At 29.5% G+C, this 27891-nt stretch overlaps 2 protein-coding genes across 3 annotated transcripts in view; one reads left to right on the forward strand and one right to left on the reverse strand.

The window, feature by feature from the left end:
- The window catches only part of LOC125825807 (eukaryotic initiation factor 4A-2-like), a 468338-nt gene that overhangs the window by 24675 nt on the left and 415772 nt on the right, over nt 1–27891 (forward strand). The window contains exon 1 of one of the 2 annotated variants that reach the window (XM_049505099.1): nt 21201–21205. The exons of the other annotated variant lie outside the window; for it this stretch is intronic. The gene's annotated coding sequence lies outside the window, so the exon portion shown is untranslated. Of the gene's footprint in view, nt 1–21200; nt 21206–27891 lie in introns of those variants that run through there. 2 annotated transcript variants of the gene reach the window in all.
- Nucleotides 3072–5160, reverse strand: LOC125825840 (uncharacterized). The gene is made up of 7 exons (XM_049505127.1): nt 4976–5160; nt 4614–4891; nt 4341–4460; nt 3639–4249; nt 3514–3563; nt 3192–3471; nt 3072–3083 (listed from the first exon to the last, which is right to left on the reverse strand). The coding sequence occupies exons 1-7, from the start codon at nt 5158–5160 to the stop codon at nt 3072–3074; spliced, it is 1536 nt and encodes a 511-aa protein (XP_049361084.1).

Below are 27891 nucleotides of genomic sequence, written 5' to 3' on the forward strand. Positions count from 1 at the left end.
ATCTTAATAGGTGGTGTATCTGTTGATTTTGAAATAAATAGAAAAACTCCTACATTGGATGACTTTGTTATGCCCAATATGCGTGAATCACAGTTGGTTGCTCTTGAAACTAGACAAACATACGTGTCATCATTGGTAGATGTTGAATCTGAAAATATTTGTGTCACACCTTTGGAAGTTGCTAAAGCTGGAAAAACAAAGTTCAATCAGTTTGGTGTTATTGAGGGTGAAAACACATTTATCTCACCAGTTCAGCATGTTCGTACGAAGATTCCAGGAAAGTATGCCCAATCACCATACACAAACTTAAGTGAATCAGGTGGCATATCTGTGAACACAGTGAAGTACTGTTTATGGAGGCATCCTTTTGTAAATTACAAGGGGTTTGATATGTACAGTGAAGTTATCCTTCAATTTAAGAAATGGGTTGATAGCAAATTATCCAAGAAACGTGGAAAGTATGTATTGTTGTGTAATTGTATTTTACCATTTGTTCATTCACTTTATATGCTATAACTACTCATTTTATTTTATAGGAAAACCAGTTTCTTCACTGCTGCTTCAAATCCAATCGATCCTCCTTTTGAGTTTGGTGTTGGTAGGGTGGATTTGATGGATTGGTTTCACCCTTTGGCTTATCCAGGGCAGCCTTGGAGTGATTTGGTAATTTTTTATGGTGTAACTCTATATTAAAGTAAGATTTGGTATTTGTTTTTTGTTGTGATTTTTAGTGATTGGTAAGTAAAATTGGCTTCATTGTAGTCACTGAAATCTGTGATTTAGTTCTATGGGGACAGTTGTTTTTGGTATGTATGTTAGGAAAATCAACTATTGACACAAACATAGACTCTTAATTATAGTTTAATTGTTACAATGACACAAACATATAATTTTAAATATAGTCTAATAGGTAATAATAAGATAATGGTAATTCTTTCAATCAAGTTGTGATATTATTTTATTGTTTGGTGCTAACTAATAAAACTTGATATGCAGCATGTTGATGTGATAATGTATTATCTTTGCAAGTTTTGCAAGTATGGTCCTGATAATAGTGCAAGAGTTACTACTACTGACCCTTTTTTTTATCAGTTGGGTTGTTCAAATTCATGATGCGTGGGAGGCCAATGGCAAAGATGAAAGTCTGATTAGTATACATCATGAGGTTGCACAATATATAAGAGGTGATAGGATTCTTGCTAATACTCCATGGGTGGATGTTGATCATGTATGCATTCCACTGGTTTCTGGTTGTTTTTTCCATCAGAAAAAGGTGTTTATATATTTATGATTCTTTAAATTGTTATGGGGTTAAACATACCAATGCAGTAACAAGTTTGGTTCAAAAAATATCTAGAATGATACTTTTGTTCCTAGTTGCTACTGATTATTATGCTATAAGGAAAGACATTGACTGGAATACAGATGTGCATTATGCTGGAAGGCCAGTTGGTGATCCGTTGGTATATGGTAATCGTGAAAACATCCCACAACAATGCGACAATTCAACGTAAGTATAATGTGGCTTTTTTGTTGTTGATTATACTATGTATTGTACTAATTATGCTGATTGGGTAATATTTATAGGGATTGTGGTTTGTATACCTGTGCTTTTGCTGAATATGTGTGTCGTGGAGATAGGAACGTATCTATGTCGGGTTTAAATGCTGAAAATCTTTGGTTGAGATTTGGAGCATTACTGTGAGAATATGGAAAGATGAAAATTGATACTGAATCTGTTAGTGAAGATGAAGCTTCTAACCAAGGTGGTCGGTCAAATCGGAGGGTCAAGGAGTAAAAAGTGTCATTTCTTAAGACAGAATTTCATGAATGTTTTATGCTTTTGAATTTTTTTTGTAATTTTGGATAGTACTTTAGTTGCGTTTATGGTATTTAGTTCGTTGGATATTGTCTTTATTCTATGATTATGCATTTATTTGGTTGTTTTTTTTTATTAAATATTGTGATAAATTTATAGTGTGAGTTTGGTTTGTACATGTATGAGTTTGGTATAAATTTAGGTATAAATTGGGTTTTATCATTATTAAAAAATTATATTAAATGCTTTTATATGATCGCTTGGATTTCTTTCAAAGTTGCAGGTTGGTATACATACCAATGTGTTTACCCAGTTTGGTACTTTTTTTCTTTCATATGTAAACCAATTTTTTTCTTTAGCATAGTGTGTTTTTTTTTTTGGTTTCAGTGTTTACCAAAAATTTAACCATTTAATGATTTTAAAAAAAACAGTCAAAGAAATACCAAAGTATTTTATTTATTTGTTAACCATTTAATAAACTTAAAATAAAACAGTCAAAGATTACATACCCTTAAACCAATTCTTAAAATTTATGATTTTATCAGGTTATCATCAATAAATGTTGAAAATATTTTTCATATTATTATTTACACCAATTCACATACTTAAAATACACTAAAATATGTACGATATTTTTATTTTGCGAGGTTCTAATGATATACCATAGATCGTCAAACTTGTAGTTTTTTACACCACCAATTACACCAAATAATTTATTAATGCACTCATTGTAATTTATGTATGTTCATATGTAAGATAATATACCATCATCATTATGACATTTGGTTTTAATATATACCATCATCATTATGACATTTGGTTTTAATATATACCATCATTTATACCAAGCTATGTACCAGTTGTAACAAGAGTAAACCAATTTTACAGTAAGTGAGTGTTAATTACTGTAGCGTCCAAACTAATATACTAACATTTATTACTTTTCAATTTATTGTTTTAGGTTGGTAAACTGCAAACATTTGTTTTACTAAATACACAATTATTATGATCCTTTATTTTTACCATATATTTGTTCTTATTTACCATAATTTTACCAAGAATTTGGCTCATATTGTTTATCAATATTTCTGGATATGTGACAACACGTAATCCAAAAGAGTTTATGATATCTACTACATACAACCATTTATAACAACTATGTATTCAAAAATATGAATAAGATAAAAAGTAATCAACTTTGAAATAAGGTAATGCAATTAAGAAACAGTACATCTAATAAAAGTAATATAGTTCAACCGTATAACTGCAAAGTAAAAATAACAACAAAAATATCACAAAGCTAATTATCATGAGTTTTTTTTGGGCAAGTCTTCTTGTTATGCCCAACTATACCACATTCACTACAGGTTACTTTCCTCTTCTTCCTCTCTCCTTCGGTAAATCCCTTTTTGCGATCATTTTTTGGAGGTCTGCCAGGTTGCTTTCTTGTAATTGGTGGTAATACTACCTCTTCCAAGACATGTGATGGAACATCCCAAGTGCTTTCGCAAGGCAAGGGTTCAATTGGTATTGCATATGTATCTTGATAATTCTTATTACTATAATAAGCTGAACAATAATCATCGCGATGTTTATTCCTATGTCTAATTGCTGCAAGTGCATGACTACAAGGGATCTCATCATGTTGAAATCTGCCACAACTACACATTCATGTATTCAGACATACTGTAAACCTCTTTGCACCATCTGTAATGGTATGAAGGTGTATTGTTGATGCGCGTACCTTCATTTAAGAGCATTCATTATCAATAATAAAACCAAAACATAATATGCATAGTAGAGAATTGTTAATACTTACAAGCATACGATGAGACAAATTTCTATTGTCCTCTAACATTTCATTATATTTACTTGTCAAGGTTGTTGTAGTATTTCTACCTTTTTCGTTGTGTTTCTCATTCCAAGCTTCAATTGTTTTTCTAACAAATTCCAACAATGGTACCACTGGTAACCTTCTTCCAACAAGAATAGCGTTATTTAGTGACTCTGCAATGTTACTTGTTAGTGTCCAAGTCCTTTTTACTGGTGAATGTGTGTGTGACCATTTCTCATAATTTGCATTTTGTAGATAAGCACGGTATTTTGGATTAATTTGATCCATCCTTGTCATCAATTCATCAAACTCTTGAACAGTGTAAGTTTTTGCTAAACTGAAGAATAATGGTCTAACCTCTTCTGTATCTCTGTATGTTTTCTTTAGTAAATTGGTCCATAGATGGTATATGCATGCGTAATGTCTGAATTCGGAATAAACAGCTGCAGTAGCATTCCAAATGCTCTTTTTTCTATCAGAAACAAAGCACATATCTTCCCTTTCACCGAATGCATTTTTAAAATTCTCAAAGAACCATAACCATGAATCATCATTTTCTGAATCAACTATTCCGTATGCAAGCGGCAAGATGTGACCTATACAACAAATATCTACAAAATAAATACAACATATATTGATTATATATAAAGCAAATCAATCTAGTTGCGGTAATGGTCTAAACAGTACCTCCTGGATCTAATGTGCTAGCTATCAACATTGTGCCTTCGTATGTTGATTTTAAATGTGTACCATCCACGACTACTATTGGTCGACAATACTCCCAGCCTCTTATACTTGCATTAAGTGCTGTAAATGAATATAAAAAAATATTTTCATCTGTTTTTTTATAATTCACAATTGTCCCTGGATATGTCTTCTCCAATATATATAGATATGTTGGAATTTTTCCATATGATTCGGCAGGGTCACCTCTTAATGTCTCGAAAGATTTTTTTTTACCTCTCCATGCTTGCATGTATGTTAATGAAATACAATGTATCCTTAGCATGTCTGCTTGTATGTCTGTTGGTGTGTAAACGGTCTTCAGATCGACATACTTTTCAACCAACATTGCCCCAAGCACACCACTTGTTGATTGTCGCTTTGATTGAATCCGGTCCTTCAATGGACATGAATGTATATCATAGAATTTCCTCACTTTGAATAACTTTGAATTATTCAAACATGAGGATTTAAAAACCCATGAACAGTTTTCTGTAGCACACTTTAGATAGTAACTGCAAAAACTCATGCATATTAATACATGGTAAGTTGTTAAAATATATTGATATTTTTTAAAATCAACATATATAATAACTCACCAGGTAGGACTTGATCTTTTTGCAACGAAAGAAAACTCTCTTAGAAATGCATATCGCTTCATAACTTCCGATATAGTTTGCTTGTTTATATAAACTTGATCCTCGGCCACCAAATAGTGTTGAGGATTTGAAATTATTTCCGTTCCTTGTGATTCTTCAATGTAACATTCCAAAATTGGATCCATGTTAGTCAAACATAGTGTGTTGGATCCCACAATATGTTGACGCGTTGTTTGGACATTTGTTTGGTACTCAATGGATTCCATAGCTTTGTCCACACATGTCACACATAAAGGATATTTTGAAAAGAAATCTGAATTGCATCTCTTTTGATCTAAATAAACTTGCACTCCCGTATCGTTATGTATCTTCATTGGTGGAGATGGACCACTCACGAAATACCTTAGTTCCAAATGATAAATTGTTGTGTCCACTCCCAATTATGAAGCTATAGCTGTAAGCAAGCCTTCATATTTGGTGGTTGGATCATACATAACTCCTTCAATATTGTAATCCACGTAATTGCCTGTTTAAAATAACAAATTCTTTGTTAATATTAAAAGGAACTTTCAGAATTACCTACTACAGCCATCAACTTATTTAGCTTTGTTCATACATTGATTTTCGTTGGTATATAAGCCATTTATTGAAATACCAAATTATTTACCAAAAATTTAACCATTTAATTATCTTAAAAAAACAATCAAACAAATACCAAATTATTTACCAAAAACTTAACCATGTAATTATCTTAAAAAAACAGTCAAACAAATACCAAAGTATTTACCAATATTTTAACCATATAATAAATGTAAAAAAAACATTCAAAGATTACATACCATTAAAACAATTTTTAAAATTTATGATTTTATCAGGTTACCATCAGTAAATGTACGAACTATTTTGAACATTATTATTTACACCAATTCACATACTTAAAATTCACTAAAATATGTAACATAACTTTATTACGAGGTTCTAATTATATACCATAGATCGTCAAACTTGTAGTTGTTGACACCACCAATTACACCAAATTATTTATAACTACACTCACTTTAATATACGTTCATAAGTAAGATACTATAATTTGACCAAACAATACACCAAATCATGCATCAGGCTATTTGTTTAGTGTCAGCTATTAGTGACAATTATACCAGATCAAATACCTAAACAAATACAGAAATACATATTGAAAACTTATTGATATAAAATATTTGCTACCATACGGAACACATCATACCAATTAAACATAGTTTAACTAAAAACAAATTTTACACATCAGTGTACAACAAAATCATACGAAATTGTTGAAATTACACCAAAATTGTATGAATTAATTTTGACGATCCCGAACGTCAACCAAATTGTATGAATTAATTTACACCAAAATTGACAAAATATATAAAACGAATAACTACCAAAAAGTACAAAATAGATATTTTTGAAAAATCAAATTCAATCACAAAATAAAAAATCATGAGAATTATTTTTATATAATTACCTGCTGAGTCCCATCGCCCGTTGTGTTGAATTAGAATTAGAATTGAGAAATTATTGGTATGCATTTTTTTCAATAATCGTTTTTTGTTTGGCCGATTTTTTAAGTCAGAGAAAGGAGTTATGTTTTTGGTAGGAAACCTTTATTTATGGGAGATAATATATAGCATATTTGAATAAATTAGGGAAGGTAAAATTATTGGAGAAATTTATGGGAAGTGGGATAAGCATGGCTGATTTGGAAATTTTATTTTTCTAATTTAAATTCTACTTTTGAAAAAAAAAGTATTGCTATATAATTGGAAAAAAAAATATTGCTATGTTGGTGTAAATACAATTGTTAATTTGTATACTTAAAAAATCCGCCCATTTAATTTTTTAGGCATATTGTGAAAATTAAACGGAAAAAAATAAAATACACACAAAAATCACTTCAAGAAACGAGAAATATGGAACAATTGTTGTTGAATGTCACTCCAATTATTTTTATAGACCTTTTCAACGTTTTCATTCTTGAGTATAGTTCATAATATCTCTAATAACATATATTCAAACAAAAAAAATAATTATTTATCTAGGTAAAATAATGAACACAAAGAGGATCAAGCCATAGTACAAAATATACCCAAAAATATAATTATTAATAAATATATTTTGGATAATCAGAAAGACAAAAGGAAACATACCCCAAAATAGGAATGAGAACACACACACACACATATATATACTAGATTGGCCATGGCCCGTGCTTGAGCACGGGTCCAACAACTGATGATTATGATCCTTAAAAATAAGGGATGGTAAGAACAATAATAGCAAGAACTAAAGCCAAACAATACAATGCTTTCAAAATAATAAGCATGTGTCTTCTTTCCATTATTAAAAGGAGATCTTAATAGCTCTCACAAGTGAGACAATGAAAAATTTGATGACACCGATAAAGATAAATAATAAATTTGCTTTTATATACATCATTTGCATAAGTACTTTCAGCAAATGATTAATAAATAAAACTGACATATACGAAAAGCTTATAGTTCTGACACCACATGTACACATGGATCAACAAACAACTTACACAATAGAGACACAAACATACTCAAATAGTCTTTGAACCTCATGCATATCTTCCTTCTCAACTAATCCATCTTGGTAACTAATCACACCTGAATATTTCTTAAAGTTAATCACCAATACAACTCCTATAAAGAGGTCACAATTTCAGCATTACCTTTATCGTTTACCTGATTAACACTAATCAATATTTTTTTTAAATAGAAAACACAATCACCATAAATTTGAAAATAAGTCCTGCAAATTCATCAAGAAAAAGTATAACCACAAAGTAAACATCACAGAAATCTTAACTTACTTAGTCTACTTAAATCATTGAGTGTAACGACTTGTTCATGTCGTTATAGAAAAGCCAACGAGGAAAAATTTTGGGCCGGAAAACTTTTTGGTAGTAACTTGAAGTTTCCTAGCCTAGTCCAGATTTGGACGAAATCGGAGTATTGATGTCTAGAGAAATCAAGTAACAAATGAGATGTTTAATATGGAATGCGATTACATGAGTGGGTATCTAAGACGTTAAGGAACTCGTACGACTTTACAGAATTGAATTCGGGCGAGTAGAACTCCCGAAATTGATCTTAGCGTGAATGGGTACTTTCTGAGTGTCATGGGATGAAGATGTATTGTGACATAGGGGCTTGGAGCTCTTGATTCGACATTTTGTTCCCGTGCAAGCCGTTGTGGCGGAATTTATTTCGCCAAGGCGGGGCCGCCATAGCGGGACAGTCACGATTTAAGTCGGAAATAAACCCCAAAATAATTTTATTCTGCACTTTTTGACTTTGAGAGCTAGGAGACGACCCCAGGCGAGTTCTTGACCATTTTTCACCATTCTTAAGGTTAAAGGTAAGGTTTTAACTCCCCGAATCTATTTATCAATCCGTAGAATATAAACTAGTAGGTAATTATCAATGGGGGAGGGTTTTGATTTGAAACTAATTGTGGAAATAACCCTAAATTGGGTATTAAGATCTTGGGTTTGGTCTAGGGTTATTGGGTTTGTTATAATCCGGATAATTAGACTTTTAATTGTTGATCCTTGTGTATATTAATTGTTTGTAGACCTAGAACAAGCGGAAAGAATATGGAAAGGGAAGATTCAAGTGCCTTAGGGGATTCAAGCTTGGATTTGAGGTAGGTGATGGTTATGATTTCGTGTTGTGTGATATATGTTTGTACTTGCTTCATTATAATGCATGTATGTATGCGAATGTTGCATTATTGATCACACTAATCGTGAATGAGGATAATTGAATAATTGAATGCCATGAATCATGACTTGAGTTTATGATTGTGAGAATGTACTTATGATTGTGATTATGGCTTGTTGAATGGATCAGGTGTTACGTTCTGAAACACTAACTGGATCGGTTACCACGCACCGACATAAACATTGGAACAGGTGTCACGATCTAACACACTAACTAGAATCGGTTGCCACGTACAGACATAAATATTGGAATGGGTGTCACGATCCGACACACTAACTTGGAATGGGTACCACGTACCGGTACACTAATAGTTTGGGTATGGGTTCCATGAGAGGACCATTGAATTGGATTCCCTGAGAGGACCATTGAATTGTGTTGTGTATCTACTTGTGATGATTACGTTCATATTTAATGATGATTGATATTGAAAGACTGTTTGTTGCTCTAAAATGATAACCAATGTGTATTATTGAGAACGTGGAATGCTACATTGATCTTGAAAAGATGACTAATATTGTAAATGTACGGTATATGTTTGTTTTATAATGTCGTGGTTACTTGCATGTGTTTCACTTATTGGGATAGCCGTGTGATCCTACCAGTACACTGTGGTTGTGTACTGATACTACATTTGCTCTTTCTTTGTTGAGTACAGGGAATCTTCAGGCGCCTATTGATAAACCTCAGCTAGGTGACTATTGAGCGTGAACAGATTCAAGGGTGAGCCAGTTCTTTCAGGCTGCCATGGATCTCTCTTGTTTAATTTCACTCTTTTCGGACTCAGACTATTTGTTTAAGGTGTTTGTTTAATTTCGAGGTTGTACCCCTTGTTCTTAGACTTGTCGTTAGTAGAGTTTTGGTACAATGACTTTCAGGTTCTAGGGGTTGTCCTTTCGCATTAGTTTGGCTAGTTTGTTTAAACCTTTGGGAGTTTATGGGAACTCCGTATTTCTTTTGGTCATTTAAAGTTTCTTCCGTATCTTTAAATGTCTTAGTTTTTCGTAAGTTGCTTAGCTTGGGTTGTAGTAGTGGTTCTCCCACCGGAGGGTTAGTGTGGGTGTCAATCACGACGGTCTGGGTCATGACATTGAGCACTTCTCCTTTCATTTAATTTTAGCACAAATAGGTCTATGTAGTGAAATTATTCCAAAAGAGGGTGGAGATCGAAGGAAAGCGGAAGTTGAATGACTTTCACAAATCGACAATATAAGTGTATTACGTACTAACATTTAGAAATTTTGCTGACATATCATTCTTTTATTCTCTTCAAGTTTTTCTTAATGCCATTGACGGCTATAAAATTGACAAAAAGTGCAGTAACATGTAAAAAATATATTAACAAAAGAGCCAAAGACTCAGAAAATTTCACAATAGCCTTCGGTAAATTTAATTTTATTCTATGAAAGCTTCTCACTGATATTAGAGCAGAACTAAATCCTAATTTATGGAACTGAAACAACACATCCATTAGAACTGAATGTTATCACATATAAAAATTAGGGGAGAGCGCAAACAAAGAAAATGGTGAAAGAAAACTCAGAGAAGAACGAACAGAAAGAGTCGCAAAACTGAAAAAGAAAAAACCTGGACAATCAATCATTTCTCAAACAACCCTACACTCTATTTTACTCTCCAAATATAGAGTTCTCTGTTTTTTCAGACAACCAACTCCACCTAATTCTCTATTTTACTCTCTAAAAAAAGTATATTAACAAAAGAGCCAAAGACTCGGAAAATTTCACAATAGCCTTCGGTAAATTTAATTTTATTCTATGAAAGCTTCTCACTGATATTAGAGTAGAACTAAATCCTAATTTATGGAACTGAAACAACACATCCATTAGAGCTGAATGTTATCACATATAACAATCAGGGGAGAGCGCAAACAAAGAAAATGGTGAAAGAAAACTCAAAGAAGAACGAACTGAAAGAGTCGCAAAACTGAAAAAGAAAAAACCTGGACAATCAATCATTTCTCAAACAATCTTCACTCTATTTTACTCTCCAAATATAGAGTCCTCTGTTTTTTCAGACAACCAACTCCAACCTAATTCTCTATTTTACTCTCTAAAAAAAATCTTCTTCTCTTTCTTCAATATTATATTATTTTTTTCTATTTCACTTTAATTTTCTTATTTTATATTCTAAATCTTTTCTTTCTTTTTTCCAAATAATCATCCTATATAATTTTCATTTTATATAAAATTTAATTTTTGAAATTCTTTATTTAATATTAAATTATATTTCATTCTAAATTTCTAAAGAACAGCTACGAATAATAGAAAAAAGAAATCGATAAGTACAATCGCAATCACAACTGCAACTTCTCTAAATCATACACTACATACTTCCTTTTTTGAATATTGTTAAATCTTGAAACAAACTCTCGGATTACTAAATTATTGTTGTGACTTTTAAAATTATTATGTTATGTATAATACTATATTGTTATCTTGTATTTAAATTATTATTTTATGTAATATATTTTAAATTAAAATTTGTATCTTATTATTTAAGTTTTGTGCATTTTTCATAGTGAAAATTAATAATAACATCAAATTGTATCACCAAGTGATGAAAATTTTAAAAAAATATATTATTAATTCGAGATGAAAGTAGTATATATTATATAATATATTTTTAAAATTTATATTACCTTTTAAAAGAATTACGAATATTAGACATTTAATTAATAGTCTTAAATGAAAATAATATGTTAATTACAAAATAATAGAAAATAATAATATAATATTCAAAAAGTGAAATAGAGAGTATGAATAGTAGTTCTCCAAATTTGGAGAACGGTAGAGAGTAATATAGAGAGTGTTTGGAGAGAAAATTCTCTTTTTTTTTCTCTCCAAATATAGAGAATGGAGAGTAAAAGAGAGCAGGGTTGGAGATGGCTTTAGAAGAGAAAAGTGAAGGAAGAATATTATTATCACATATGTAGTACACATGTTGCCATAAAAGTAATATAGAGTAATAAGACGAAATTACTAAATTATCCTTTAAAAGAATACATTTATTAGTGCATTTTGTACAACTGCATAAAGTAGTGTTAGTACACCCTAAGTCCAACTTCTAATAAAGAGTAATATAATATAGGAAAAATTACCTATCTACATACCTTTATTTACCATAATTTCTATTATTCCCTATCATTTCAAAATATTACCAAAATCCCTTATTTTACTCCCAAATCCTAACCTCCTGATGCATAACTTCATACTCCCAAAACTAATATTTTTCTCCCTTAATTCACTCCATTAATCTCTCCCTAACTTCACTCCCACAATCTTATCAATTAATTCCTTCCTAACAATTTGAAATTCAAAATCTCTCTCTCTCCACTCAAATCAATTTCAACTTCTTGAATAGGTAATTTTCGTCTTCCTTGATTTTCGCCGTTCATCCTTGTTTTTTGTTTTTTTTCATCATCAATTTACTAATGTTAATTCAATTCTCAGTGGGCACATGTTGGTAAAACGTATGGAAAAAGTGTTTGCAGAATATGCTTACCATACTTGACATGTTGACCCAATATCGTAATATTGTAGTTTATGACATGGTCTAGCCTGATGAGAATGAAACCCAGAAGGGATCAAAATACACAGGGACAAGAAGGATTTGGGGAACTTGGTAGCCTTTGTTGAAAATATAGATGTTGACATTGTTGAAGGCAAGATCGAAGAAGGATGCATCTTCACGCCTATCTTTATCAAAGTTATCGATTCTCCATGTATCTTGTTTTTTTGTTTCTTAAATTAACCTTTGTTAGTGGTATGAAATTTCGGATACATTAATGCTACAATAAATTTATGTTTTATGTAATGCATCAAGTATATATTTATTACATTGATACATAATTCTAATATTGTTGAATATTCTACTAGTCAGTTTCATGTGCAATACTTATATACTTGATACATAAGTAATGTTTAATGTATCATTTACAATATATCAAGTTTTATAATGTATCATCAATATTTTTAAATTTTAAAAGGATATAGAACACTTTACAAGCAATATTTACTTCTCTAATGTATATGATTCTCCGTTCATCCTTGTTTTATACAATGTATCATATTTATATTTGAGGTGTTGATACATAACCCTAGTGTTGTTGAATCTTCAATTAGTTTTATCATGTTCAATATAAATGTACTTGACACATAAACACTACCTAATGTATCATTTACATGTATCAAGTTTTTCAATGAATCATCAATCTCATTCAAATTTAAAAGGCTATATAGACCGTAACAAATCACTTATGTGTTATGTATCTGCACTCTTTAATATTTATTCAGTCTTATCCAACTTAGAATGCGATGTATATGTACGTATTACCCAATAATAATCTTGATACATAAAAACTCAGACGACATGAAATAATCTGCAAACATTAAAAAATTTAATGATACATTATATGAAATACATTTTTTTCAATTTTCAATGCAACACATATCTAACAACAAACCAACACATGTCGACACAATTTTGTAACCATATTAATGTATCATCCATATTTGTCTTGATCTAAACAAGTAATTTACATATCTTAATTGTTACACTATTTATATGTACAATATACACAATAATAAGCTGATACAAACGCATCTAATCCGTTCCAATTGTTAATCTATTTATTACATGTATCATATACAATATATAATGATGATACATTTTATACAAATCACATTCGGATACAAAATAATGACCACATCATAATCTATAGATACAAAATTACAATATATGCGGATCGTTTACCACTAACGTATCATGACTTACATATTCACATCAAAACGATAAAATAATACTATAACAATAATACATTAAAAAAAATTATATACCAATGGTGGAGAGGGCAGAGGGAATGGTGGAGGAGGTGGTTGAACGGCCAGAGATGGATAAGGAGTTAATACAAAAGATAATTTCTTCTTCGAATAAGAAGCCAATGAAATAATGGCACAAACACCATATGGCAAATCACTGTTTTTTCTTATGTATCCATATCCCTCCACTCTCCATGATTATCCCCATGAGTTCTTGATTATCCAGTAGTTATCATCTCTTTCAAAACTATATCCTACCATTAGTACTCCATGGCTCAAGTCATCTGGACTACTAGAGCAACTTTCATCGTAGATTCCCTGCATATTTTCATAATACAAAAGGACAAAGTGCACGTCATTTTTGGGATTCTTGAAAGAAGAAAGGGCAAAAAAATGTGTAAAAAAAGAGTAACAGATAAGAGTACCCCCTCTATACAATTGAAAATCAACAATCGTTCCATCGATGCTAACATTGACAGGTTGTTGAGCAACAACACAAAGAAGGGCAATTCCTCCTGTGGAACTTTTACGATTTCAAATTGATAGAGAAGATGAAAATCTGAATTTTGAATTTTGTGAAGTTGTTACAGAATGGAATGGATTGATATCAATCAAATCTGCGTGATTTATGAGAAAGAAAATCAATTTTATGTTAATATTCCATATTAAGCACAACATACAAGTTTTATAATGTATCACAATTAGTGTATCCGTATGGTTGATATTTTAAGGAATTTTTGTAAAATAGAAAAGAGTAGGGATAGAATGTAATTTAGGTTTTACACTATTAGATTTATGTAAGTTATACTATAATTATAATATATGGCAAAAAATTAAAATATCAAGAGGCAGAAGAATAAATTATTAGTGATGATGCTAAGGAACATTTTCACTTCTTCTTTAGGAGTTATTGCACAAACATGAAAAACCTGCTTGCCCCATTAGCATGCATATAACGGAGCAACCAGCCTCGTTCAACATCTCTCATAATGTGTTCTACGTTGTTGAAAGTTAGATCCACATGAGGTGTGTAACGCATAGCTAAAAAAATGCCAGTCACTATCTGAATGACTAAACAAATACCTGCTAATGAACCGAACCCCGAGCAAATTTGTGGAGAGGAATTTCCATTCTATGTGGGTTGGCTATTGTCAAAGAAATATTTAATTTATTAATCTAATTAGTTGATAGATTTTTTATAAATAAAGTAATTTGATGTGAATTATATATTATTAATTGATTAAGAATAAAATCTTGGGAGATGAAGATGAATATTTAAAATAAAATAATTTAAAAAATAAAAAGGATTAATGAATTTTTTAGACAAAAATGAGATGTTACACCACTCTTCTTTTATCTATGTCTTTTTATATTGTATATAGATTATTTTAAGATGAAAAAAACACCACATTTCCTGAGGATGTCATTTGTTTTGGGAACATGTATAAAATCAACCAAAATTCAATATGAAATTAATATAATTATTCCTAAAATTACAATAGGAAATGTAACCCACAATTTTTTTTATTATATTTCAATTCTCATCTATAATTACGTACAAACTTGCAATAAATTAATAAAATAGTAACAGAATTGATGTATAGCTAATAATAATGTATTCTTCAAGTAGTAAGAATTATCAAAATCCAATATGAAATTAATACAATTATTTCTAGAATTTATAATAGAATATTCACCTCATTTGATCGTTTTGAGTATTAGAGCTTTTATTGTATAAAATACTCTTTCCGATAGATTTTAAATGAGTGTTTTAGACTATTCGTAATTACAATTATAGAATTTATGGGGTAGTTTTAATAATTTATTTAGTTGGCGGTTAAGAAAAATAGCATTAGAATTAATAGTGGGTCACTTCTACCACTCCCAAAATTAGGCTTAGATAATAATTAGGGGTTCCCATTCCAACTCAAGAGAACTTCAACTACGGCGATACAATTTGCAGATAGGCCGACGAGTGCTTCAGGTAAAATCCAATATGTATTTTGTGAATATGAGCAAAGGCTTTATGATTATAGTATTATATTATTGTTATTAGACGGGAAATTGAAAAGAACGAGTTTTCAGTGATAGTGTTAGGTTGAATTTTGATGATTAATGGCGTTGGGGTGGGATTGTTGGAGACAAATTTGTCTCCCACGGATTGGCTGATTTCCAGTGAGATTATTTAATTTAGTTAGGAATGAGGTGTATAGTGTATTGTCATAAGTGAGATAGTCTGCAATTTATAAGTGTGTGCATATTGATATGACTAATGGAGAAAATAATCAGGAACTAAAGTAATTGGTGCCAATGGTTAGTTACTGGTTGGTTGGTTTGATTAAATTATTGTGAAGTACTAAAACAATAAGTGGTAAATTATTGTTTATTGAGTTAAAGAGTGGATTGCAGGTGAAAGTTTATAGAATTGAACTGTCATTGTTATGTCCATATTTTGGAATGGGTTTCATAGGTCTCCGTGTTACATTTGTTTTCTTTGGTTAGTTTATTTTGTGGTTTCATGTGTTGGCTGCCACTGATATCGTGATCAGTGGTTTCAGTTTTACCATATTATAAATTAAAATTTGATATATTGAGATAGAGGTAATTAAATATAAGGTGTAGTATATTATATGAATTACATTAAAGTTATGCTAATGGGAGGAATTAAGACTTACCCTTAGGTTTGAACTTTAGGAAGTTGATTATAGAATTAGGGGAGTTTTTGGGTATAGGCTAGACATAGACTAATATGAGTGCTTATAGGCTTGTTAACTTACAAATTATGCATATATACTTGATAGATTGGAAAGGTTCGGAGGCATTGAGGAAAGGAAAGGCATTGGAGAAGTAGCTTGTCTGACGTCAGTTCTTCGATGGAGGTAGGTTATGGTTTATTCTATTTCGATAGTTAGACTCTTAATAGTGACTAATATGTATTGAGTGATATTGTGAAGTTCTCTATGTACTTGATTGTATGATTTTGTGTGGTTTGGTTGTATGGTTTGTGATTGGTCTAAAATCCTGAGACCGTGAAATTTATAATCTGAAACCCTCTCTATCGAAGTGATGCCTTGAATAAAGAATGTTTGATGAAACAAATTAATGATATTATTGGATCGGAGTGTCACGTTCCGACACGGTAACATTAAAGGAAAAAGATATCGAATTAACTTAATGTACTCAATCTCAAAGAACTCAATTCCCAAATTAGTTTGGTTTGGAGGCATGAGTCCTCATGTGTGATCTTGATATGTTGATTGATTACGTACTTACTTTAGTGTTGTTGACACTGGTTCATGTGTTTGTTGCTTGCCACCTGCTAAGTGTCATAGTTGATTTTATACTATTATTCATTACATATTAGTTTTTATTTTGGGTTGGCCGATGATATCTACTCAGTACGTGTTGCCCTGTACTGAGCCCTACTTGTGTTTTTCTTTGTTTTCTTTTTGTGGAGTGCAGCGAGTGTATCAGTGACTTCGACTCGCCCTCAGCTCTATCCAGTCTCCAGCACATCAGGTTCCAGGGTGAGCTATTCATTCCAGCTCGTGTTGGATTCTCTTGGTCATGGCATGATGTCCTTAGTTTTCCGACATAAACTACTTTATTCATTTATTTTGGTGTCTTTAATACTCTTAGACTTAGTATTTGAAGATTAGATGTCCTTGATGTGATGACTTTCAGTTTTTGGGGATAATATGTAATAGACCTTATAAATTTATTTGATTGGTTACTTTAACAAGTTTTGAGCTTTCGTACCTTATTGTTATTCGTAGTTGAATTATTGATATATGTTGGGTTTTAGATTCCTTGGTTCGCCTACTCAAGAGGTTAAGTGTGGGTGCCACTCACGACTCATTTTGGGTCGTGACAACAAACTTGCAACAAATAATAAGAGTAACAAAAATTTGATATATTGCTACAGCTATTTTTCTTGCTTGAATTTGGACAAATACTTTTCACAAGTACTGCTATATGCTAATTCTTCATTATTTCCTAATACTAATGAAAAGGAGCAAATCAATACTAATGAAGAATTGAGAAGAAAGCTATGGAATGAAAAAGGAAGAATGTTATGCAGTGAAAATAATTTTCTTTAGTATTTATAGTAATAAAAAAATAGTAACATAACGTAAGAAAAGACTAACGAATTTGAGTATAACTATAAGTAAATGAATACTAAATGCATTAATTGTGCCTACTTGATTATTTTTTTTACTGTAAATAGGTTAAAATTAGTAATAAAGGAGAGTAAATTGACTAAATTAATTGAATGCCTCAACCATGGGCTACCATCACATTCAATTGAGTCTTTACTGCAATTTCATGTTTAATTGAATTTTATGAATAGGAAGAAATCAACTAAAAATGCAATTAAAAATCAGAAAAAGTGTCGAAAGAAAAGGAAAATAAAGATAAATCTAAAAGTTGACTGTAAAAAGATGTTACATCACCTTTTCTATGATTAGCTTTATATCAATATATAGATTTGTACAAAAAAATCACACACCCATTTTTTCTTACTTATTAATTAATGGTAACACTTTACAAAATTATATTAAATATAATATAAATTAATACAAATATGTTAAGTTCTCTGATACCATTTTTCGGTGCAAAACTGGTAGTTGAGGAATTCATGGAAGTGGTAGTGGGTAGATGAGTAATTTATTTTAAAGATTTTACTATAATATTCTTTTGCTAAGTTTCTTAATCTTGATATCTCTTTAATATTATTTTTTGAGGGTGCGAAATTCATGGTAAAATGTAATAATATTTATTGTAATATTCTTTCAATAGTTGTTTTAATTTGAATATTTCTTTAATATTATTTATGATATATTCTAGGTATAACATATCTTGGGTTCTTTGGTACATATATAAATTTTCCTTCATTCATTGTTCTAATAGTTCCAATATTGTAAATATTCGTAGTTCATTTTAATTTGAATTTATTTCTAAATCATATCATTCTATTCTTTCGAGGTCTAAATCATGTAGGTCTATTTCATACCATTGTTGGTTTAATATATCTTATGGTTCGTTATCATTAAATATTTTTCCCATATTATTCTTCTTAATTCAATTATTTTTATACCTTTAAGTATATATAAGATTAAAGTTTCATAGTTTTTTATCATTTCATCATGCATGTATGTAGTCATGTTCGTTGTTATGCGAGTTTTTTATTTCCAATTATTCCTTCCTATCATATCCATAATTGATTAAATTCATATTAGATCATTATGAACTAGATTATCTGTTTATCATGTTCTCATGTCACTACTAGCACCGTACTTTAGCGGATACTTCCTTCTTATCAGCGCCTCAACTTTGTTTACTCCCCTAACGGCTTCCCTCGCCTACCGGTTTCAACATTAGGATGGCATAGTATAGAAGTTTTCTCCCTGTTTCCAGTGTGCTAATAAACTAGAAATCATGATTCAAATCATTCTAATACATAATAACTAACATAAATTTATTCAATCATATATATGATATTCAGGAATATATGAAATTAGTTCCGCATATTTTTTGAACAATATACATTTGCCTCTTGCTTATTCATGCTATCTGAAATATCTGGTTTGATTTCAGATTGTTGCTCCATTATCTTTTAAAATATTAGTTTTCAGTTGAGAGAGTTTTTGAAAGGGATTTTTATATATTAGGCATTGCCTGCCTTTTATGTTATGTATACATTCCTTTCTATAGGATATTTTACAATCATGCACCACAATGCACGTACTATTCTACTTAATAATGTGCCTATTTTTTATAATATATCCACTTTCTGGCACACCATACCAACTTATCTACTTTATGACACACCAACTTATCTACTTTATGACCCAGCATATCTACTTATCTACTTTATGAAACTTTACATCTTTTAACTATTCCTACTTTACACATGTCTACTACTATTTCTAATAAGTTAAATAACTTTATGACTTTTACATCTTTGCAATAATTTTTAATACGTAGATGACTTTAGCTTTCTTGACTTCTTATCTTGTCCATCTTCCTTTGTCCCCTTTTATCTTTCATTGTTATCCTTGTTTCTATCTTCATTATCATTCCAAGTCTACATCTGGAATTATGTTATCTTCTTCGTTGCACTTTGAACATATATGATCAGGGTATTTATGTCAATTAACTTGCAATAGCTGATTAATAACTCTGTTGAAATAAATTATGCCTTTAGTGCTCTTGTCGTAAGTCGTTCTTCTGGTTTTAATAATGATAAGATCCATCGTTGGACTTCATCCATATCTGCTCTTCGCAGTTCTCTTGAATTTGAATATATCATTAATTGATCTCTCGAGTAATAACTCCATATAGCATTTCCGTTTAAATAATTGTTTGTTAATTCTTGTATAATAGTTGATATACCAATTATTCTTTTGTTGCCATAAAAACTTGGTATCTCTATTTTGCATATCTCTTCCTGTTGTCCGATGTCCTCGGGTATAATCATATCTTTAGTTAGTCCTATCTTGATAACTTGTATTGGAGGTTTTATTTCCTCGTATAATATCTCCGCTGGTGCTGTATAGAATTTTATATAAAATAAATTTCCTTTTGTAACTCTTTTGTATGTGACGAATGCTTTGTGTAGTTCTGGTATTCCACTAACTTCTTCTTCGTCGTATGTGTATACAGTATTTAACAGTCCGTAGTTGTAACATGTTCTTACTAAATTAGCGTTAGTTTTTGGTCGTGCAATTAACTTGTTATATCCTTGTAACTTTTGTGTCAAATAATCCTAGTTTGGTTCTTTTGTAGTTGATCTGGGGTTGAGATTTAAATAAGTTTGGATTTTGTGTATATTTTTTATATAGGTTCGTGTGATGTAGTTATATGTCTTTTTCTCATTTTGGTTTTGCAAACTATCTGCGTATGTAGATGTTTGTGGTTCTATGGACATATGTTTAGGTGTCCTTTGGATAAATGGTTTTTCGAATAGCTGGTTTAAGTTCGTATTTTTATGTTATTTATCGCTACCTTGTTTGCTTGTACCTGCAGCTGTATTTAAACAAACATTATGGGTTTTAAGGTGTTTCCCAACGTCACCTTTTATCTCTGGATTTTTAGAGTCTTCCGATCGACTTAGCTCCGCATTTTTATAGTCATGCTGCTGACTTGTACTAGCTTTATACTTCAGATTATCTTCATTAGTCTTTAGCTTTTGTATCACATTGTCCATACTGTCCACTTTTATGCAAAGTGTAGTAATGGCTTTGAGTATCTCTTCCATTATATTTTCTTTGTCAGTTTGAGTAGTTTTGTCTTGATAAGTAATCTGCAATAACATTCTTTTCAGTTTTTATTACTTCAATTGTAAATGTAAAAATTAATATATTTAATACCAATCTTCTTAATTCTTTTGTAGTTACCGAATCTTGTATCTTTCTTGTAAGCCACCATTTTACTTGTGTGTTATATGTCCTTATAATAAATTCGTTATATACAATGTATGGTTCAAATGATAGTAAACATTTATACACTGAATATAATTCTTTCCTATTTATTTCCCATCTTATTTCTGTATTGGTAAATGTTCCTGAATAATATCTACACTGATGTTCTATTTCTTCTTTATCATATCTATATTTTAAGACTCCTCCATAACTTTTTTCACTGGCGTCTGATTCTACTATATAAGTAAATATTTTATTTTCGTCAGGAAAATATAGTTTAGGTAGGTTTTTACATAATAGTTTTATTTTTTGTATTTGTGTTTAGTCTTTTTTATCAAACTGGTATTCTACATCTTTCTTTAATTTTTGTTGTATTAGTTTTAAATTTTCTGCTAATTTTGGTATGTATTCTCTTACTTGGTTTACTAGTCCTAGAAATGATTGTAATTTCTTTTTTATATCTAGTTCTTCAATTGAGTTAATTATTTTTTGTACTATGTGTGTTTGCATTTTTATTCCATTTTTATCTATTTGTATTCCTAAGAATTCTATTTGCTTTTTCATTATGTCTGTTTTCTTTTTACTTAGACTTATGCCTGAATATTCTATAATATGTATAAAATTTTCTAATAATTTTATATGTTCATCTTGTGTTTTGGAATATAGTAATATATCATCAATATATACTACACAATTTTCTAATTGTTTAAAATAGTTATCCATAAAGTGTTGATATCTACCTGGTGCATTTTTATATCCAAATGGTAATACATTTCATTCATAAAATCCTTGTGGCACTGTAAATCCCGTAAGTTTTTTAGATTCTTCTTCTAAATTTAAGTGGTAAAATCCTGATTTGCAGTCAAATTTACTAAAGTAATTATATCCTTGTATTTGTCTTATTTTTAATATTTTATTTGGTATTGGGTAATTATATGTTTTAGTTTTTGCATTTAAATTTTTATAGTCAATAACCATTCTACTTTTTCCTCTTTTTTGTTCACTATGTTTATTTACTATAAATGATAGGCTTATATGTTTGCTATTGCTTTCTTGTATGTACCTATTTTCTAGTAATTCACTTATATGTATCTTAAATTCTATTAAATCATTAAAATTATATTTTAATGAATTTTGGGTTATTATACTATTATTATCAACTATCTCAATTTTAATTTTTGTTTTATGTCTTTGTCATCCTTGTAAAGGATCTTCACTATATAATAATTCTAACTTATCTTGGATTATTTTTACTTTATCTATAGAGAATATAATTAATTCTATCTTAGGGTCTTCCTCTTTTATATTTTCTAATTTTTGTGTAATTTTTTCACTTCCTTTTATCCATTCTGTTGTTTTTCATTTTTTGTTATTTACTCTTTTTGATCTTATTTTTTGTTTACACGGTGTTGTGAACCACTAGTGTGTTTTTGTTATTATATGTGGGTATAATTTTTCTAAAAATGGCATCCTTAATAACATATCTTTTGTAGTCAATTCAAAGTTATATATCTCCTCTATAGTTAATATCTTATCCCATATTTGTATTTTTATATTTTTTGTCTTATATGTGATCATGCTTCCTTCATTATTAAATCATGTTACTACTATCAGTGTTTTTTAATTTTTCCCACTTATCTTCTGGTAATAATTATATTTACATATATTAGCTTCTGCTCCCGTATCTATCATTGGTGTATAATATATGTTGTAATATCCCTCTATTATTATCTTTGCAAGTATATATATTTTCATATTTTTATCTTTATTATTATCTTTTTATTATTATGATTTATTGTTAACTGCTTGTCTTCTAAATTATATGGTTTTACTTGTTCTAGTCATTTTATTCCTAAAGTGATATTTTCATTTCCTTGATATATTTTAAATTTTATTACTATTGGTACTCCTCCAATGATTATTTCTTTTTCTGTAGTTTCTTCGGTATATATTAATGTTTTTGGTAGTTCGGGGCATGATTGTTCAGTAGTTATTATTTCATCTTCCGTTACTAATTCTTTTGAAATATAGTTTTCTTCGTGTCATGTATTTATTAATATTAAATATTTTCGTTGTTCCATTACTCCCGTTATGTAGTAATGATGTGGTTTTATTTCTTCTTCCATTGATTTTTGTGGAGTTTTATCTATTCTTCTTGAGGTACTCATTTTTGATGAAATTTGTGGTATTTCACAGTTTATTCTTTTTGATGTGTTTAATCTTTCTTTTACTATTTCTAAATCTTCTTCTATATCAATATCATTATAACTATAATCATTATTATCTATGACTGTAACTATCCTTTCAAAAGGATCTTCTATTTTTATTTATTTTATTTTTTGCTGTTATTTTATGTTTTGTTGTTAAAACATATAAGTTTTTATATCTAGCTGTAAATATTTTACTTCCTGGGGCTAATTCTAACCCTGACATTCTTCAATATAATACTAGTGATTTATCTATGTTTCTGTCATTTATTGCTACTGAGTAGTTAACACTTATTATGAATTAAAATTTTTGGTATATGAGGTGACCTTTTACTGCGCTTATTATACTTATTTCAATTTTTATTTCCTCTTTATGTCTTTCACATAGTTCTATAAACCATCGTTGTAAGAATTTTATTCTAGCTCCTAAGGTATCAGTTAATCCTGCTTCATTCCAGCTTTTTATTACTTTTGAATTAAAAGGTTTCGGTAATTTTGTAAAATATAATTTTCTTATTTCTTTACTTTCGTCTATGTTATATATTCCTTTATAATAGTATTCTCTAAATGCACAGGTATATTAATCTATATAACACATGTTGCATATTGCTAATTTTGTTATTCAATTCCGATTTATGATTTTTTCTTTATTTTGTTCTTCTACTTCTGTTGTCATACTACTAAATTCGTTTCTTATAGTTATTTCGTATTTATATAATATTTACATAGTTGTAGTAGCTATTTCACCATCAAATTTTTTATTACTTCTTAGAATTTGTAAACTTTCATCTGATAAATTTTGTAGCCATAATTTTACTGTTCCTATAAGTGTTCTTTCTATATATCATGGTGTTTCTATCATTATTATTTTGTTATCTATTAATTGTTTTGACAGATATTCCATCCATAATTGAATTGTTTTATTTATATCTGCTACACAGTCTAAATCTAAAAAATTATGTTGTTCAGTTATTGGTTTAGGGTCCATTTTTTATTCAATCTTTTATCCCATATAGTTTTTCTTTATCGTATTTTTCATAGTTTGTATTATAATATTTTAAATTTTTTGGGTTTTTTACTCCTGATGTACTAGGTTTTTCATCCATGTCTATTTCTCTTGTATTTATTTCTAAATTCTTTGTATTATCTATTTTTGTTAAAAGTTCTGTATATGTTTCGCTTGTTTTCGAATGTTGTTCATCTAGATCATTGTCATTTATTTCATCAATTCTTATTTCGGGTAGATTATTTTGGTTATTTTCTTCTTCTTTTTCTAATTCATCTTCTAATTGCAATTTTTCTTTAAATTTATTTATCTCATTTGCTAATTTTGCTTTTTGTTCTTTTTCTTTTTGTTTCATTTCATACATTTCTTTTAACATTGCTTGCTCTTTTTCTAGTTCTATTATCTTAGTATTTTTTACTTCTTCTAATTGTTGTACTTCCTTTTTTGCTTTTGTTTTATTTTTTCAATTTCCGTTTTTCTATCTATTTCTTCATTTTCTTTTGTTATCCTTATCATAGCAGTTAAACTATCTTCTAGTTTACCGTTTCTTTTTCTAACATTAAACTTATATTGTCGTCTATTTTCTTGTATCTTCTTCCTAGATTAGAAAATATTATCTTTATTTTTAATCCGTCATAGTTTTCATATATTTTTTCGTCTATGGCATATTCTTCCTTATTCGTTTAAAGATTGTGTTGAAGTTTATATTCTAAACTTTCTATCTGTATTTGTAGATATAAAATAGTTTTCCTTTGTGCTACTATAGATTTTTTACAAGTTCCTGCGAATATATTATTGTTAAGTCTACTTTGCCTATGTGCTAATTCTTGTCTTTTTGCTATAATTATTTCAGTAAGTTTTTGTCTATATTCGCTACTCTCATTATTCATTGTATTTTTAAATATTGAATACATTTATATTCTATTTTAGATATATTATATGTTAATTTATTTAATTTTTCGTTATCAATTTTTGTGATGTTGAGTTATTTATATTCCGGATATAATTTGTTTAATTTTCTTCTTTTTTTTCTTAACTCTCTACTAGTATGTTTCTTCTTATATTTCTTTTCATCCATAGCTCTGATACCATTTTTCGGGGCTGTGGAATTCATCAGTGTGAAATTGATTTATTTAATTTTATTTGACTTTTTGGTAGTGTAGTAAGTGAGGAATAATACCATTTTTTGGTAGGTGCGGATAGTGTGGTGAGGGCATTTTTTGATAGTGTGGTAGGTGAGAAATTTATCTTAAAGATTTTATTATAATATTCTTTTTTCAAAAATCTTAATCTTGATATCTCTTCAATATTATTTATGATATACTCTAGATATAACATTTTTCGGTGCGGAATTCATCTTATTGGTAGGTGAGTGATTCATGATATTTTTGGTAGTGTAGGAATATTTTTGGTAGTGTAGTAGGTGTGGAATTCATGATTTTTTTTGTAGGTATACCATTTTTGGTAGGTGAGGATTTCATGTTTTTATGTTTTTACAATATTATTTTTTACTAAAGCTTTTATTGTAATATTCTTTGGCTAAGTGTTTTAATCTTGATATCTCTTTAATATTATTTATGATATATTATAGATATAATATATCTTGGGTTCTTTGGTACATATATAAATTATTTTCCATTAATTGTTCTAGTAGTTTTATATTTTCCATAGCTTCTGTCCAATATTGTAAATATTCGTAGTTCATTTTAATCTGAATTTATTTCTAAATCATACCATTCTATTCTTTCAAGGTCTAAATCACGTAGGTCTATTTCATACCATTGTTGGTTTAATATATTTTCTGATTCGTTATCATTAAATATTTATTCCCATATGATTCTTCTTAATTCAATTATCTCTATACCTTTAAGTATATATAGGATTAAAGTTTCGTAGTTTTTTATTATTTCATCATGCATGTATGTAGTAATGTTCTTTATCATGCAGTTTTTATTTTCAATTATTCCTTCATATCATATCCATAATTGATTAAATTCATATTAGATCATTATGAACTAGATTATCTGTTTATCATGTTCTCCTGTCACTACTAGCATCGTACTTTAGCGGATTCTTCCTTCTTATCAGCTCCTCAACTTTGTTTACTCCCCAAAACGGCTTCCTCGCCTACCGGTTTCAACATTATGATGACATAGTATAGAAGTTTTTTCCCTGTTTCCAGTGTGCTAATAAACTAGAAATCATGATTCAAATAATTCTAATACATAATAACTAACATAAATTTATTCAATCATATATATAATATTCAGGAATATATGAAATTAGTTCCACATATTTTTTGAACAATATACCTTTGCCTCTTGCTTATTCATGCTATCTGAAATATCTGGTTTGATTTCAGATTGTTGCTCCACTATCTTTTAAAATATTAGTTTTCAGTTGAGAGAGTTTTTGAAAGGGATTTTTATATATTAGGCATTGTCTGCCTTTTCATTTACATACTTTCCCTTATATAGAAAGGAATTTTTACGTACTCCCCTACTTATAATAATCAATTCATATTATAATAATCAAAAATACAATAATGTGCACCTACTATAATAATAATAATAATAATAATAATAATAATAATAATAATAAGGACAATAATGTGCACCTACTTTATGACTTTTTACATATTTTGTACACTTGTCTTCTTCTTCTTTTGTTTTCTTCTTTCTATCTTATCTCATCTCTTTTTCTACGACTTTCTTTTGCACACATGTGCCATCTTCTTCTTATTTTATCCTTCTTATCTTCTTCCGTCTTTATCTTATTTGATCATTCCAGCTGTACATCTGGGATTATATTATCTTCTTCGTTACATTTTGTACATATATAGTCAGGATATTTGTGTCCCATTAATTTACAACATCTGGTTAATAATTCTTTTGAAATAAATCCTGTCTTCAAAGCTCTTGTTGTAGGTCGTTCTTCTGGCTTTAATAATGATAAGATCCATCGCTGGACTTCATCCATAACTGCTCTTCTTAATTCTCTTGAATTTGAATATATCATTAACTGATCTCTTGCATAGTAGCTCCATATAACGTTTCCGTTTAAATAATTATTTGCTAGCTCTTGTATAATGGTTGATATACCAATTATTCTCTTATTGGCATAAAAACTAGGTATCTCGCTTTTTTGTATCTCTGGTTGTTGTTCGATATCTTCCGGTATTATCATTTCTTTTGTTAGTCCTATCTTTACCACTTGTATCGGAGGTTTTATTTCCTCGTATAATATCTCTGTTGTTGCTGTATAAAATTTTACATAGAATAAATTTCCCTTAGTAACTCTCTTATATGTAATAAATGCTTTATGTAGTTCTGGTATTCCACTTAGTTCATCTTCGTCATATGTGTATACTGTATTTTATAGTCCATAGTTGTAACATGTCCTTACTAAGTTGGCGTTAGTTTTCGATTGTGCAATCAGTTTATTATAACCTTGTAATTTTTGGGTTAAATAATCTTGGTTGGGTTCTTGGGTTGTAGTAGATCTGGGGTTAAGGTTTAAAAATGTTTGGATTTTGTATATATTTTCTATATAGGTTCGCGTAATATGGTTATATATATGTTATTTTGTCCTGGTGTAGGCTATCCGCATATGTAGAAGTTTGTGGTTCTATAGTTAATATGTTTTTTGGTGTTAGC

This window comes from Solanum verrucosum, unplaced genomic scaffold (assembly GCF_900185275.1).
Source record: "Solanum verrucosum unplaced genomic scaffold, falcon-dt-bn FXZP01000247.1, whole genome shotgun sequence".
In the NCBI taxonomy this organism is placed as follows: Eukaryota; Viridiplantae; Streptophyta; class Magnoliopsida; order Solanales; family Solanaceae; genus Solanum; species Solanum verrucosum.